This window comes from Glycine soja, chromosome 20 (assembly GCF_004193775.1).
Source record: "Glycine soja cultivar W05 chromosome 20, ASM419377v2, whole genome shotgun sequence".
NCBI lineage: Eukaryota > Viridiplantae > Streptophyta > Magnoliopsida > Fabales > Fabaceae > Glycine > Glycine soja.
This window is the reverse complement of record NC_041021.1, coordinates 399260-416843: the sequence shown is the minus strand read 5'-3', so window position 1 is coordinate 416843 and position 17584 is coordinate 399260. Positions and strand designations below refer to the sequence as shown.

The 17584-nt window shown below is 39.9% G+C and overlaps 1 protein-coding gene across 23 annotated transcripts in view; it reads right to left on the bottom strand.

Annotated features, from left to right (window-relative positions):
* The window catches only part of LOC114403614 (protein gar2-like), a 51393-nt gene that overhangs the window by 6660 nt on the left and 27149 nt on the right, over positions 1-17584 (bottom strand). For all 23 annotated transcript variants that reach the window (XM_028366671.1, XM_028366661.1, XM_028366669.1 and 20 more), the window contains 4 exons: positions 16157-16245; positions 12990-13107; positions 12362-12453; positions 12170-12287 (listed from right to left, as the gene is read on the bottom strand). In XM_028366671.1, the coding sequence (XP_028222472.1) occupies positions 12170-12287; positions 12362-12453; positions 12990-13107; positions 16157-16245 (417 nt within the window). The remainder of the gene's footprint in view (positions 1-12169; positions 12288-12361; positions 12454-12989; positions 13108-16156; positions 16246-17584) is intronic.

The window sequence follows — 17584 nt, the reverse complement described above, 5'->3', positions numbered from 1 at the left end:
GAAGGTAGATCTGTTATGTATTCAGGAAACTAAGCGAGATAGGGTGGATAAGTGGGTATGTCAAGATGATGATCCAAACAACACAACAAGGGGAGGAGGTCAAAAAAGGTATACAATGGAGGGTTGGGTGTGGAGATAGGTTCAAATTTTGGGAGGATAAGTGGATAGATGGTGAGGTTTCATTGGTAGTTAAATATCCTAGATTGTTCCTAATCTCGGGTCAACAAAACCAATTAATACAGCAGATGGGAGGTTACAAGGATGGGGAGTGGGAGTGGAATTTATCTTGGAGAAGGCCATTGTTTGATAATGAGATACCAATGGCTGTCAATTTCCTAAAAGATGTCGAAAGGTCGGCTATTCAAACAAATAGAAGAGATGTGTGGGTGTGGAAGGCAGATCCAAGTGGGAGATACACGGCGCAAACTGCATACAATGTAATGAGGGGGGCTGTAGTTGATGGGATCCACGATAGGGCTTTTGAGGAGCTATGGAAGCTGAAGATACCAATCAAATTTGCAGTATTTGCATGGAGGCTACTTAAAGACAGACTGCCTACTAGACTAAACTTACACAGGAGACAAATAGAGATATTGGATATGTTAGAGAGAAGTCTTAAATTCAGTTAGTTTTCAGTTAGTTGTAAAAACTGTTTGTGGTTACTATTAGCTATCTCTTCTTAGTTAGTTAGTATGCTGTGATTCTGTTAGTTACTAACAGAATCAGTTAGTAATTGTTAGAGTCAGAGTTAGGCCTCATTGTGAACTCTGCTCTATATATAGACCTTTGTTGTAATCATCAAATCAATAATGAAAACACAATTATGATTTCTATCAGTTCTCTATCTCTCTCTAAATGTAACATGGTATCAAGAGCCTTCTTCCACAAGCGTGGCAAGATCCTCCTTTCTTTCCTCTTTCCTCTTTCCTCTGAATCTTCCCTTCTTCAATGGATTCCCAATCTCACACACCTCGTACACCACCAATCTAGGCGACACCCAACACAACAATCACACCTCTATCTTCTTTCAACTACAAGATTTATGTCAAATTAGATGCAACAAACTATCTTGTATGGCTGCAACAGATTGAACCAGTCCTAAGGGCTCATCGCCTTCATCGTTTCTGTGTCACTCCTGAGATACCTCCTCAATACGCTTCGGAACACGATCGCCTTGCCAATATTGAAAACCCAGCTTTCAGCAACTGGGAATTACAGGACCAGCTCCTCTTAGCATGGCTGCAATCATCTCTTTCCCCTGCCATTCTTCCTTTTGTCATTGGTTGCAAGCACACATTCCAACTCTGGGAAAATATCCATCAATCCTTTCAATCGAAAACCAAGGCTCAGGCGCGACAATTGCGAACTCAGCTACGCACCACGAAGAAAGGATCATCTTCAATTTCTGAATTCTTGGCAAAAATCAAACACATTTCAGATTCGTTGACATTTGGTGAGTCTGTTTCCCTTCAAGATCAACTTGATGTGATTCTTGAAGGTCTTCCTAATGAATTTGAAAGTCTCGTAACCCTAATCAACTCAAAGATCGAATGGTTCGATTTAGAGGAAATTAGGGCCCTTCTTCTGGCTCATGAGCAGCGATTGGACAAGGCGCGTATCACTGAAGAAGCTGCATCCCTCAATTTTACTCAATCTCAGCCAAATTCAAAAACCCCTAATTCTGTGAACCCTAATTCTGCGACAGAAACCCAGATTGCTCCTCAAGCCAATTGGACAACTGGGAACTCAAATTCAGGCAATTACGACTCTCAAAACAACAATTTCAAGAACAATCAATCTAGAGGCCGTGGAGGAAGAAATGGCCGTGGCAATCGTGGTGGTCGTGGGGGTCGTTCCACTGTTCAGTGTCAAGTTTGTCATCGCACAGGCCATGATGCTTCCTACTGTTATCACAGGTTTAATGCTGCTTATGGAAGCAATCAACCTTATGTTCATGGCAACCCTTATTAGTATGTAAGGAACACTACACCAAATAACAACAATTGGGCTCAAAGCAACCCTCAGTGGCAGCAAGCAGCACCTCAGGCCAACTTCACTGGATATGCACCTCAGACCAATTTCACAGGTTATGCCATGCACCCTACCATGAACAACAATCTTGACACAGCTGCTACTCAGCATGTTACTCTCATGCAACCTCCTCCAGGCTCTGCTCCTCCTCCTTCTCACCTTGAGCACATATTCCTTGGCAATGGTCAAGGTTTGCGTGTCACTGGAATTCCCTCTTATGCTTTTCCTTCACCTTCTCATCCTCATCATACATTGCATTTAAATAATGTTTTGCATGTTCCTAGCATCAACAAAAATCTGATCAATGTTTCAAAATTTGCATCTGATAATAATGCATACATTCAATTTCATCCATCTCACTTTGTCATGAAATCTCAGGACAATGATCAAATCTTGCTTCAAGGAAAATTGGACAAGGCTGGACTTTATCCCATTCACTCTCAGTCATCAACTACTTCTAGTCTTTCTTCTAGACACCATTCTGTTCATTCTATTGTAACTAGTCACAATGACTTGTATTTTCAATGGCATCACAGGCTAGGCCATACAAATCTAGACACTATGAATAATGTCTTGAAATCATGTAATATGCCTACATTCAATAAAAACAAAACTGATTTTTGTATCTCTTGTTGTCTGGGCAAGTCACACAGATTGCCTTCCCAACTGTCTCAAAGCACTTATAATTCTCCTCTTAAGCTAATTTATTGTGATTTATGGGGTCCAGCCCCCATGCAGTCCTCTATGGGCTACAAATACTACATCTCATTCATTGATGCTTTTAGCAAATATATTTGGGTCTATTTTCTTCATGACAAATCAGAAACACTTACTATTTTCAAACAATTCAAAGCATTAGCTGAATTACAGCTTAACACTAAGATAAAAGCCATTCAATCTGACTGGGGGGGGGGGGGGGGGTGAATTCAGAAGTTTTACATCATATCTCAGTCAGTTAGGAATCATTCATCGCATTATCTGCCCTCACACCCACCATCAGAATGGTGTGGTCGAAAGAAAGCATAGGCACATTGTGGAGATGGGCCTCTCCTTACTCTCCCACTCCTCTCTCCCTTATCATTACTGGGACCATGCTTTTCATACTGCTATGTACATCATAAACAGACTCCCTGCATCTCATAATCATTGCATTCCCCTCAAAGTTCTATTCAATAATGTTCCTGATTATAACTTCCTCAGAGCCTTTGGTTGTGCTTGTTATCCTCTTCTAACCCCTTACAACAATCCTAAGTTCCAATACAGGTCAAAAGAATGCATCTTTCTGGGCTATTCTACTTCTCACAGGGGTTACAAGTGTCTTGACTATAAGTCTGGCCGCATCTATATCTCCAAGGATGTGTTGTTTAATGAGAAGCACTTCCCTTATCAAATCACTCCACCTACCACCTGCTCTCCTAACCAAACAGTCACATCAGCAGCTCCCCTTGGAGTTGTCAACCATATTCCCCAACAAACTCCTCACACACCAAACAACCAACCTACTCCTCACACACCTACTCCTCACACACCAACTACCTTTCCCAGCCACACATCTTCACCATACATCAGTGCCTCTGCCTCTCCAACTCCAACCTTACCCTCCACAGCTTCCTCCACCATTGATCCTAACTCCACTCCCATTTCCACTCCTTTACCTGCAAATCTTAAGTTGTCCAAAACTGGTGCTGACCCCTTTGACAACCCCACTCTGTACAGAAGCATTGTAGGAGCCCTGCAGTATGCTACAATTACCAGACCTGAACTTGGATACTCAGTCAGCAAGGTGTGTCAGTTTTTCGCTCAGCCACTGGTCTCTCATTGGAGTGCAGTCAAAAGGATCTTAAGATACTTAAAGGGCTCCATTGATCATGGTCTCACCCTTCTGCCTGCCACCACCAGTGCCCCTCTCAGCATTAATGCTTTGTGATGCAGATTGGGCCTCTGATATTGATGATAGGCGGTCCACTTCAGGTGCTTGTATCTTTTTTGGTCCTAATCTTGTGTCCTGGTGGTCTAAAAAGCAAACTCTGGTTGCTAAATCTAGTGCAGAGGCCGAATACAGGAGCCTAGCACATGCTGCATCTGAAGTTCTATGGCTCCAGTCTCTTCTCCATGAGCTCAAAGTTCCCATCCCTCCTCCAGTTATCTATTGTGACAACCAAAGTGCTGTTGCTATTAGTCACAACCCTGTGCTTCACTCCAGAACGAAACACATGGAATTAGACATTTTTTTTGTGAGGGAAAAGGTTCTGAACAAGTCTTTGGTTGTTTCCTACATTCCTGCACAACTCCAAGTTGCTGACATACTCACCAAATCACTCAGCAAGCATTTGTTCTACAACTTCCGCTCCAAACTCAGAGTACTTAGTACTGCTGAGCTTGTGGGGGGAGTGTTAGAGAGAAGTCTTAAATTCAGTTAGTTTTCAGTTAGTTGTAAAAACTATTTGTGGTTACTATTAGCTATCTCTTCTTAGTTAGTTAGTATGCTGTGATTCTGTTAGTTACTAACAGAATCAGTTAGTAATTGTTAGAGTCAGAGTTAGGCCTCATTGTGAACTCTGCTCTATATATAGACCTTTGTTGTAATCATCAAATCAATAATGAAAACACAATTATGATTTCTATCAGTTCTCTATCTCTCTCTAAATGTAACAGGATAGGAGCAGCCCATTTTGCAGCAGTGCGGAAGAGGAAGCAGGACATTTGTTCTTCCATTGCAATAGAGTCATTCCTATTTGGTGGGAATCATTATCCTGGGTGAACAAGTCTGCAGCTTTCCCAAAAGATCCAAGACAACATTTTCTACACCATGGAGATATATTGAATGATGGGAGCAGGGCTACTAGGTGGAAATGTTGGTGGGTGGTAGTGACTTGGACTATATGGCAGCAACGGCATAAGTTGATATTCTTCAACGAAACATTTGACAGCAACAAATTGATTGATGAGGCAGCTTTCTTGTTGTGGACATGGCTGAGGCATTTGGAGAAGGATTTCTCTTTGCATTTTAACCAATGGTCTAGTAACCTTAGAGAAGGGATAGTGTACTAGTTCAGAATAGAACTTTTGATTAGCAGATTCTTTCACTAATATGGTGTGGCTTGGCTGTGGTTCCTAATTAGACTCCATTTAGTCTAATCTCGAAACAAAACATTTGTAATTTAGTACCTCTAGTACTCAGTTATCTATATATATATATATATATTTATTTTTGCTAATAAAAAAAAAAGTGGGTATGTCAAGCGTTGTGCGGGGGGGGGGGGGGATTCAGAAGTATGCTGGGCAGAGAGTCCAGCAATCAATAGGTGTGCTGTTCTTGTGGAACGAATCAACTTTCTCTGTTGAAAGGAAGATCATTGGTACTGGATATGTTGTATTGGAGGGAGTGTGGAGGTGTGATGGCGAAAGAATTACCATTGCCAATATTTATTCACCATGCGATGTAGTGCTGAAAAGAAATCTATGGGAAGAAGTTAAGCAGATTAAAGAAGCAAGTCAAGTTGCAATGTGGTGTGTTGTAGTGGACTTCAACAATATAAGAAGACCATCAGAAAGAGTGGGGCTAAGTCAGAGGGAGTACGGAAGAGGAGCTATGAAAGAGTTCAATGGCTGGATTGTTGTCATGGATATTGAGGACGTGCCATGTGTGGGGCGCAAATATGCATGGTACCCGAATGGGTTAGCAAAAAGTAAGGAGGAAGAGCTATGAAGGAGTTCAATGACTGGATTGCTGTCATGGATATTGAGGACGTGCCATGTGTGGGGCGCAAATATACATGGTATAGGCCAAATAGGTTAGCAAAAAGCAGGCTGGACAAAATCATGGTATCTCCGGAATGGCTTCTAAAATGGCAAGGAGTACACAAGTTATCCTGGACAGCAATTTCTCGGATCATTGCCCCATTTTGCTTAAGATTTCTTACGCGGACTGGGGTCCAAAGCCAGGGCCTTAGATTGCTGGTTCCAACATACATCTTTTAAGAAATTTGTCAAAGAAGCTTGGGAAGGGTGTTCAGTCCACGGTTAGGGGGGGATATGTATTGAAGGAAAAGCTGAAGAGGCTTAGACAACAATTGAAGGAGTAGAACAAAGACCAGTTTGGGGATGTCCAGCAAAAATTCTACATCAGTGAGGAAAAGCCGAACGTGCTTCAAGTGAAGGGGGACAGCAGCCCTCTGAGTGGTGAAGTGCAGCTGAGAAGGAAATTACAGGTGATCCTTGGGAGGCGCGCACACTAAAGAATCTATCCTAAGACAGAAGGCAAGGGTTAGATGGTTGAAGGAGGGTGATTGCAACTCTAGGTATTACCACTTGCTAGTCAATTGGAAACAACATCATAAGATGTTTTTTTTTTTGGAAGGCAAAAAATATATATTTATATTAATAATAGTATACCAGTACCAGTGGTACCGGAAAAGAGATTACAAAGCACATAAGTGCTGCCCTCCAAAAACCACCCATCCTAAATACAAAAGCAAGAAAACCCAGTCAACCTAACCAAAGGAATTCGATATATTGGAAGACCAATGATTGAGACTACAGGTGAAATCTTTTTCTTTAGCCTTCAGCCAGGACCAAACTAAAAAGATAGCATGGTCCATGACTTTATAGGGATCAAAAGGTTTTCCTTGGAAGATCAGTTGGTTCCTATGTTGCCATATAGAGCTAGTTAAGGCAATCCACCACCCACACCTTGTATTATGATTCATAGGTTCCCCAAATCCTTCACAAAATTGAATGAAATGGCACTTAGGTGTGATTGGAAGGGGACCTACGACCCGGATCCAACTCATGGCTTCCCACCACAAACCTCTAGTCAAGGTACAATTGAAAAATAAGTGACCCACATCCTCCTGAACGCTTCCACACAAGGGGCAGATGTCTTCCTGCATACTGATATTTCTTCTCAGAAGATTGGCCTTGGTGGGAAGTCTATTTTTAAGAAGCCTCCAACAGAACACCACTGCCCGAGGGGGGATTTTCAGCTTCCAAATTGTCTTATAGATGTTCTCATCTGCACTTGTTGTACTGGGGTTAATGCACAAGCTATAAGCTGATTTAATAGTATATTGGCCATGGGGTTCAGCCAACCACAACATAGAGTCTTTGATATGTCGCTGTATAGGGACAGAACAGATTTCTTCCATAAACTGCACAGCTAAATCACTTTCATGATCAAATAAGTTCCTCCTCCATCTAAGGTTCCATTCCCAGCTATGATGATTAAATTCACCCATATTTGAGATGAGAGAATTTTGCTGCCTACTAATCAGAAAAAGCTGATTATATTTCTGCTCAAGGGTATAATCTTCCCCTAGCCACTTGTCTGTCCAGAATTTGATTCTTTTCCCACATCCAACCTTCCAACTCAAGTGGTGCTTGAAGATATTGTGATCTGACTGGTGAAATAGCTTTCTAAGGTCCCTCCACCAATGAGAAAATCCCCTCTTATCTGTATCATGCTGGAACTCAGGCCATCCACCATATTTAGAGATTAGAACTCTTACCCAAAGCTGCTGCTGACCAGATGCAAAAGCCCATATCCATCTACCCATCAAGGCTACATTGAATTTCGAAATATCCTTTATTCCCAATCCCCCCTCATTCTTGGGCAGACAAATATCAGCCCATTTCACCCAAGGAATTTTATTATGAGTATTGTCTCCTCCCCACAGAAATTTCCTTTGTAAGGATATTAATTTCTGGACTATCCTTTGGGGAATCCTGAAAAAGGAAAGAAGATAGATTGGAAGAGCATTGAGAACAGAATTGATAAGTGTGACCTTCCCCCATGGATATATCTTTCTGGGCCCATTTGGATAATTTTGCTTTGAATTTAGTAATGAGAGGCTCCCAAACCAGCAGACTGGAAGGATTGGCACCAATAGGAATGCCTAAATAGTGAAAGGGGTAGTTCATTTGTCTACAGTTCAGGTTATTAGCTACTTCCAAACCCCAGTTAGCTCCACCTCCAATGATCCCGAATTGACTTTTAGCAAAGTTAATCTTCAAGCCAGAAGCCAATTCAAAGCCTCTAAGTAGGGCCTTTACAGCATGAACATTCTGCCAATCAACCTCACCCACAAAAACAGTATCATCAGCATACTGCAGTATATTAATAGGTTCCTTCTTCTTTTCAACTAGAAAGCTTCTATAGAGATTTTTGTGAACTGCTTCCCTCATCATACCAATGAGTCCTTCCCCAATTATGTTGAAGAGCAAGGGGGCTAAAGGATCTCCTTGCCTCAAACCTCTTGAGGGGTTGAACTCCTTAGATGGGCTACCATTAATCAAAACTGATATGGTTGCTGAATGGAGGCAAGCTGATATCCATCTTCTCCATTTTTGGCAGAAACCCAATCTAATCAACATATAATCCAAGAAGGACCAAGACACTGAGTCATAGGCCTTTTCAAAATCCACCTTGAAAATCATTACTGGCTTCTTGCTTCTCATTGCTTCCTCCACCACCTCATTAAGAATCAAGATACCATGAAGGATATGTCTTCCTTTAATGAAAGCTGACTGTCTTTCATCAATGAGATCATCCATAACAGACCTTAATCTATTAGATAATAGCTTAGCTATCACTTTATACATGCAGCCTATCAAGGATATGGGTCTGTAATCATTTAGGGACTGTGGATGAGTCATTTTGGGAATTAGAGCCACAAAGGAAGCATTGGTGCCTCTAGGAAAGCTTCCATGAGCATAGAACTCATCCACGAATCTTCTAAACTCTGGATTCAGCACATCCCAGAATTCCTTAATAAAATTGAAGTTAAGGCCATCAGGCCCAGGACACTTATCCCCTCCACAACTCCACACTGCTTCTTTGATCTCTTGGTCAGAGAATGGGGCAATCAGCTGTTCTCTTTGCCTCTGAGAAATAGATTTGAAGTGAACTCCATCCAAGGTAGGTCTAGAATGCATCTGCTCAGTGAATCTATTATGGAAGAAGTTGGCAGCTTCATTTTTCACTGCATCAGGTTGCTGGATCCACTCTCCATTTATAGAAATACCTGGGATATTATTATAAGCTCTCCTGAAGTTCATGTATTTGTGAAAGTAAGCAGTGTTGTAGTCCCCCTCCAGCCATCTGGCCCTAGATTTTTGTCTCATTAAAGATTCAAAAGCATTTGAGGCATTCCATAACTCCTGCTGAAGTGAAATTCTGTCCTTAATCTCTTGATCAGACAGATTTCGATGAGCAGCTAGATCCTCCACTTCATTTAGCTTCTGCTGAATATTAAGGATCTTCTTAGGATTAATATTCCCCTCTGCTTTGCTCCACTGTTTTATAACAGTTTTTAAGTTTTTCAACTTATTTTTAAGGACAATGCCCCCCCAACCCCCCTGCTGATCCTTTTACCAGGCCTCCCTCACCATTTTTTGGTACCCCTTTTGCTGCAGCCACCAGTCAAACACCCTAAAGGGCTTTGGGCCCCAGTCCACCATGCTAGTTTGCAATATAGATGGACAATGATCAGAGAGGTTCCTTTGAAGGACAGTTTGGCAGCTCTCAGGCCAAAGAGATAGCCAATTCTGTGAGACCAAGAATCTATCAAGCCTGCTTTTCACACAGCCATTAGGCCTGATCCAAGTAAAACTATTCCCAGAACATTTAATTTCCTGAAGCTCCATATCAGCAATCCACTGATTAAAGGCTGAAATGTCATATGGATCTGCCCTTCTTTGAGATAAGCTGATTCTTTCCTGTGAACTTCTAATGCTATTGAAGTCCCCAAGGAAACACCACATTCCACTAGGATTAGAGGCCTTCAGCTGCCTCAGCTCATCCCATAAAGCTTTCTTCCCAACCAGATCACAGGGAGCATAAACATTGACAATCATCAACTTCTGATTATTACTACAGCATCTGCCTTCAAGCATTAAGAAGCTTCTACCTTTTTCCTTCCTTTCTACCTCAAAGGTGGAGTTATTCCACATACATAATAGGCCACCAGCAGCCTGCACAGATGGAACATAATCCCAATGACCAGTGGAGTCTCCCCAAATGGCCTGGCAAATACTTTTATTAAAGTTCTCCCTCTTGGTTTCTTGTAGGCAGACAAGATCCACTTTGTGCTTTACAATGAGCCTTCTAACAGCAGCCCACTTAATTCCCCTCCCCAAACCTCTAGAATTATAGGAAAGAATGATCATAATTGATGAGTTTTAATTCCCTTCTCTGCTGCCATCATATCATCTTTATTCTCCATATCCAGCAGCAGCCCCTTAATGAGTACAAGCCTATCTCTTTGGTCGGGTGTATTATAAGATTGTGGCCAAGATTCTGTCAAGGAGACTAAAAAGAGTATTGTCGGACATCCTTGATGAGTGTCAGAGCACTTTTATAGAAAGAAGGCACTTGCTGCACAGTGCTGTTGTTGCTTATGAGGTTGTTGACGAGGCGAGGAGAAACAAAAAGAAATGCTTAGTTTTTAAAGTGGACTACGAAAAGGCATACGATTCAGTATGCTTGAATTTCCTGCTTTACATGATGAAGAGGATGTGCTTCTGTGATAAGTGGGTGCGCTGGATCGTGGGATGCTTGAAGTCTTTTACAATCTCGGTGTTGGTAAATGAGAGCCCCACAACTCCCCCAAAGAGGTCTCAGGCAGGGGGATCCATTAGCCCCATTCCTGTTTAACATTGTGACTGAGGGAGGCTCAGAAGAAGAACTTGTATGACACTTTTGAGGTGGGAAGCGAGTAAGTTGAAGTCAGTATTCTGCAATACGCAGACAATACTATCTTTTCTTGTGACACCTCCATGTTTAATGTGGCTGCCATCAAGACTATGCTATGGAGCTTTGAGCTAGTTTCAGATCTGAAGATCAACTTTGCCAAGAGCTGCTTTGGGGCCTTTGGAGTGTCTGAGGAATGGGTGAAAAATGCTGCAGACAGATTGCTGTTGTTGCCCTTTTCTTACTTAGGGATCCCCATCGGGACTAACCCAAGGTGGAGCAAAACATGGGACCCTATCATTGTGAAGTGTGAAAAGAGATTGAATAAGTGGAGACAGAGATATCTCTCTTTTGGGGGAAGGGTGACTTTGATAAAATCAATCCTGAACTCAATTCCTATCTTCTATTTTTCTTTTTTCAGGGTTCCCAAGAAGGTGGTGTTAAAGCTGGAGGGTTTGCAGCGAAGGTTTCTTTGGGGTGGCAATGCGGAGCATAAGAAGATCCCATGGATCAGTTGGGAGACAATCTGTCTTCCCAAGGAGAGGGGAGGACTGGGCGTTCGAGAATTGATAAAGTTTAATTGTGCTTTACTAGGAACGTGGCGGTGGAATTTATTCCACCACGAAGGTAAGTTATGTGGGGAAAATACTGGAGTCGAAATATGATGGATGGAGGAATCTAGCAAGTGAGAGGAGAAGAACAAAGAATCCATATGGTGGCGTGATCTAAAAGCATTATGGGTGGTTCTAATGTGGAGGGAAGATGGTTTAATGAGAATATAAAATGGAACCTGTTCCTATGGTTCTAATGTAAGATTTTAGGAGGATGGTTGGCCTGGTGATGGAATCTGTATGATGGATAAATATCAGCGCCTCAAACCAATGTGGTGTGAGTGTCTCTCATGGCTAGGAGTGTCTACAGTATTGCCACAAACACCAAAGGAACACTTCTTACAGCAGTATATGGAAGGTGTGTTTCAGAATGTAGGTAGCTTTGATATGGCGTATATGGCACCATAGGAACAGGTTGATTTTCTCCAATGAAGAATTTGATGGTCAGAAAGTGATGGAGGAGGCAATTTTCTTTTGTTGGTTGTGGCTGAAAAACAACGAAAAAGGATTTTGAAATACCTTATCATGTATGGACCAGCAATATTAAAGCTGGGCTTTTGTGCGGAGGGGGATAAGGTCTTTTGTGGGTGGAATATATCATGCTTTTCATCAGTGTTTTGGCACTCTCATATATACTGCATTCAAAATTTATTAGAATCCCAAACCGGAACAGTGATTGTAATAGCGTGGTAGTATGTACGGAAAATAGACCTCTGGTACTGCTAACAACTATTACTCATTATTAATAATATTTATACATATTTTTGTTGATAAAAGAAAAAAAGATTTTGACAATTCTAACATATGCAGACTAAATAAAGTCACAAAAGCAACTTACTTTTTTCGCAGCTTCTGCTGTTGCAAACTCAACTTGTCCAAAGCCATTTAACCTACCATTGTGATTCCGATGTAGACGAACATCAACAATTTTTCCACATTCTTTGAAAAGATTTTCCCTGAAATTTTTTGAAATTATAAAAAAATGTACAGAAAATAATCAACAAGTAATTGCATGAAAAATATTACATACATATCAGCCTGTTCCACTCTGTATGACAAGTTTCTGACATATATTGTCTTTGGTGGAGCATTTTGTTCTTTCAGAGTAGCTACCCTTTTAGACTGCAAAATTCCAGGAAATAACATAGAATATAACTGATTTGATCTTTTTTTTTTTTGGAAGGCTGCAAATATATATATATATCATTAATAGGTAAGCCAGTACCAGAGGTACCAAAGAGCAGAATTACAAGGCACCAGAGTGCTACCCTCCAAAACAACACACAAACTCAACATAAAAATTCAGACCCAAACCCATCTAATCAACAAAAGTAGATATATTAGAAGACCAGTGAAGGAAATTAATGCTGAAATCCTTATCATAAGCCTTTAACCATGACCAAGCTAAGTAAATAGCATGATCCATGACTTTATAGGGATCAAAATGTTTTCCTTGGAAAATCAATTGATTCCTATGCTGCCATATAGAAATGTTTAAGGCTATCCACCACCCACATCTTGAACTATAATTCACATTCGATCCAAACCCCTCACAGAATGGAGGAAGCACCAACCATCTCCACATCCCTAAGCATTTCACACAAGACAACTATATACTCCAATAATTCATATAAGCAAATGCATAATGAAATGCTTACACTTTCCCAATAACTATTGGAGGCTTTTCCCTCAACCTCTTCCTCACAGTACTCTGAACTCTCTGTACTTTTGATGGGCTTAGTTTGTTCACTCTGGTGGAATGACTTGCTCCAGTTGCTAAAAATATTAACAAGGAAACAGCAATGAGAATATATTAATGGAAGATATAGAAATGACGCAAAATAAGTAGAGGGACTAAAAAGAATGATTTCTAAGTGTAAGATCTAAAAGGTAAGGTTTGTGCAAATATAGGGACCGAATGAGTAAACTTTCTAATTAAGAAAATATTTAAAACTCTATAATAATAAGATAAGCTTTCCAGAAAAAAAATGTTTGTCTATTTCATATAAAGCTAGAAAACGCAGTTTATGATGAAAATATAAAAAATAGATAACTATCTCACTAAACCACTTGTTTTTCAAAGTGTTGAGAGTTATAACTTATTATCTTAGAAGTCAATAAGATTTAGTCTTGAGTATATGAGCTCGGCCCTGGTGCAGCGGTAAAGTTGTGCCTTGGTGACTTGTTGGTCATGGGTTCGAATCCGGAAACAGTCTCTTTGCCTCTGCAAGGGTAAGGCTGCGTACAATATCCCTCCCCCATACCTTCGCATAGCGAAGAGCCTCTGGGCAATGGGGTATGAAGTTTTTTTTTTTTTATATGAGCTCAGCCCACATGTTCTTATTGGTAAGAAAAAGTGTTTTGTTATCTATTGTAAAGTTTATATATATATATATATGTCTTGTTATTTCTCGTATAGAGGATATATAATGTATGTTGAAAATCAATGCAGAATCAACAGCAGATTCTGTTTGTACAGCTCGTTAGGATCTTATGTACATAATTATTAGCTGTCATTTCTGTCTTTATCATATTTAGAATTTGCATTTATAGGGAGATCAATTCTCCTGATTTCTAGGCTAGATTATTGCTCTTATTTCTATCTTGTGCATTCTATATGTACCTCCCATGTATCATTTACAGATTCAAGTTGAAAAAACCAGGAGAAGAACTCAAGAACCATTCTTATGTAACAGCAGCAGTTCCAAGTAGTGATAATTTTGTCATGTTGTGTCACCATAGATTAGGCCACCCAAATTTCATGTGCTTGGAAAAGATGTTTCCCTCATTATTCAATAAAAACAAGAAACACATTTAGTGTGAAATCTGCCAATTGTCTAAACATACACGCAGCCATTACCCACCCCAACACTATCAACCATCCAAACCTTTCTCACTAATTCATAGTGATGTATGGGGACCATCACGAGTTCACAACATTACTGGCTCAAGATGGTTTGTCACCTTTATTGATGATCACACACGCGTCACTTGGGTGTTTCAAATGAAGAAAAAATCAGAAGTAGGCAGGATAATTGAAAACTTTCACAATATGGTGCAAACAAAATTTCAAAGCCGGATTTAGGTACTCAGAACTGACAATGGTTGTGAGTATTACAACCTTGCTCTAAATTCCTATCTTCAAAAGGTTGGAATTGTTCACCTAAGTTCTTGTGTGGACACCCCCCAACAGAATGGCATTGCAGAATGGAAGAATACACACCTTTTGGAAGTGACTAGATCAATCATGCTAGCCTCCAATGTTCCAAAACAATTTTGGGGAGAAGCTGTCCTTTGAGCAACTTACCTCATAAATAGAATGTCTTCTCGTATCCTTGACTTTAAGACCCCCTTCTCCACACTTCAAACCTTCTTCCCAACCAGCAAAATATTTTCTTCCATTCCATTAAAAATCTTTGGATGTTCAGCTTTTGTCCCCAAATCCATCAAATGCATATTTCTTGGTTACTCTCCTCATCAAAAAGGATACAGGTGTTACTCTTCCCATACTAAATTTTTTTACCACATTATGAATGTGACCTTCTTTGAAAATCAGCCCTATTACCCCAATCCAAAGTTGGCATTCAGGGGGAACAACCAAACACCTATCCACCTGAAAACTCAGAATACCAACCTTTGGCTCTTGAGATAACCAAACCTGCACCTACTTTTGCACAAACCTTACCAGACCAGAACCATAACACTCAAACAGCCGAACCTTTACCTAAACTAGCTGAAAGGACAGCAAAGGTTGTGACAGAACCTGCAGCAGAAACTAAACAGGATGTAGTTAAAGTTTCAACTACATCTCAACAGAACCATGGCCAAGAAACACAAGAAGATAACTGGAAGGTTTATAAGAGAAAAAGGAGGAAGGATGTAGAGTCAAGCACAACTCAAATGCAAAACCATGAATCCAACCAGGCTCTAGGAAATGAAGTTCCCACAGGTAATATTCTTCCTAATCTTGAACCTATTGATATAAATACAATAGATACTGATATTCCTAATGCTAAGGGAAAAGGGGTGAGAACTTGCACTCAACACCCTATTGAGAGATATGTCTCCTATGGAAAAAAACTACGTACCCCATTGTCCAGAGGCTCTTCGCTATGCGAAGGTATGGGGGAGGGATGTTGTACGCAGTCTTACCCTTGCATATGCAAAGAGGCTGTTTCCGGATTCGAACCCATGACCAACAAGTCACCAAGGCACAACTTTACCGCTGCACCAGGGCTCGCCCTCATGTCTCCTATGGAAAATTGTCACAAAAGTGCAGGTCCTTTGTAGCACAATTATAAAAGTGCATTAATCTTAAGATGGTATCAGAGCAGGTCCGTTCCGGCGTTCTACACTCTCGTTCGTTACTTCCGTTGGGAGACGCCGTCAATGTCCCCAGCATGATTAGAGAATGTAATTTGCACAACACAAATTAATAAAAAGAGTGTCGTTTCAACTATATTAAGGCTCCAGCTTGAGGGGAAGTGTTCTTATGCACTACTCTCTTAACCTTGTTATATAAATATGAGGATCACTATACATTGAAGGGTGTCCAATTACAGTTTTCTCACGTGTCTCTTTCTTTCTCTCTACTCACTCTCTCTTCTATCTATGCAAAGCTTATCCAAGAACCCTAAGCAAAAAGAGTACATAATTAAAATTTAAAAATAAAATAAAAATTGAATGGGAAAAATAAAACTATCCTCCAATTCGAAATGAACATGTTCCGTAAGAGATTTACACCAGTGCTAGTAAGTGGAGTTTTTGTCAACAAACAGTGACCAGAGGCAAGCAATTGCACAGTTTCATTATATATGTACATTACCTTCTATTGGAGGTATATTCACCCTTTCCTTTAGCAATAAAAACTCCAACAGGACGTCCCAGATATACTTTATTATTCAATTCAAGAGCCTGTGATTACCAAAGAAAATTGATTTTCAGGTAAATGTCTTCACATAGAAAAAGGGCTCAACAAGCATAGCCCACAGATCATGATGAGGCATAGAAAAGGCAATACATTATATATACATATATATATACACACACACACACAATTATAGTGTTACATAGATTGTGACAAAATTAAGGTATCAGATTGTTATTTCTAGTGTTTTGAAGGATGAAACCCCTTGTTAGGGAAACCCTGTGTTTCTTCTTCATGTTTGTACCCAAATATGGCCAAAAAACCTGACTATTTCTATTTGTTAAAAATTCAGTGTTTATTTCTTCACGAGGATGTACTCGAGAGTAGAAGGCTCGAAAAGGCAAGATGATTATGTGAACAAGAAAATGAAAATAGGAAATGGAAATATAAAAACGAAATTGAGGATGAGGATACTTTTGTGTCAAGAGGCATTGATAGGCCATGTTCTGAATTAGGCAGTTATTATGCAGTTCTTTTAAATTAATTCACATAGTTTTGAAAACTGGACCAGCCAGTTCAACCGGGAACGGCCTGGTGATCATTCCGTTAACTCTAAAACATAGGGTGTTCTCAGAACCGATGAACACTGGTTCAAAACCGGTGTAAAGAACCAATTTAAACCCGTGTTTTTCAAAAAAAAAAAAAATTAATCTAAATACTTTCAAGAAAAATAAAAACATATTTAATAAGCTGATTGGTATAAATTATTTTTTATCAAGGTGTCAAATTGTTGAAGGAAATTAAGGTGTAAAATTGTTGTTTCTAGTGTTTTGTAGGAGGAAAATCCTTGCTAGGGGGAAACCCTGTGTTTTTCATCTTTGTAATCAAATCAGATTATTTCAATTATTTATTCAGAATTCAGTGTGTTTATTTCTTGAGACCCTACATGACAAAAACTAGTTGTAACCTATCAACCAATTAAAACAATATACCATTACATGAATTGAAAAAAAAAATTACATGAACTATTGGCCAATACTTATTAATTCCATATCATCAAAATGCATTATATAATAATACAAACAAACAAAATGTTTGCAAGTCATCTCCACCAAAGATATTGTAAAAGATCATACCAATGATACAAATAGGATCTTTACAATCAAAGGTTGAACAAATTTTAAAAAAAAAAGATTAGGAGGAATTTCTTCTTTTCCTCACGGCCATGCACATCCCATCCACAACAGCATCATATTCACACATCAACCAGATATTTATATATGCACATTCACGATGCCAATCCAACATTGGATTCCAAAGACAAGGCTATAAACAAACGTGAACTATGCCATGCCTGTAAAAAATGCAGGTTTAGGCATTTCGCAA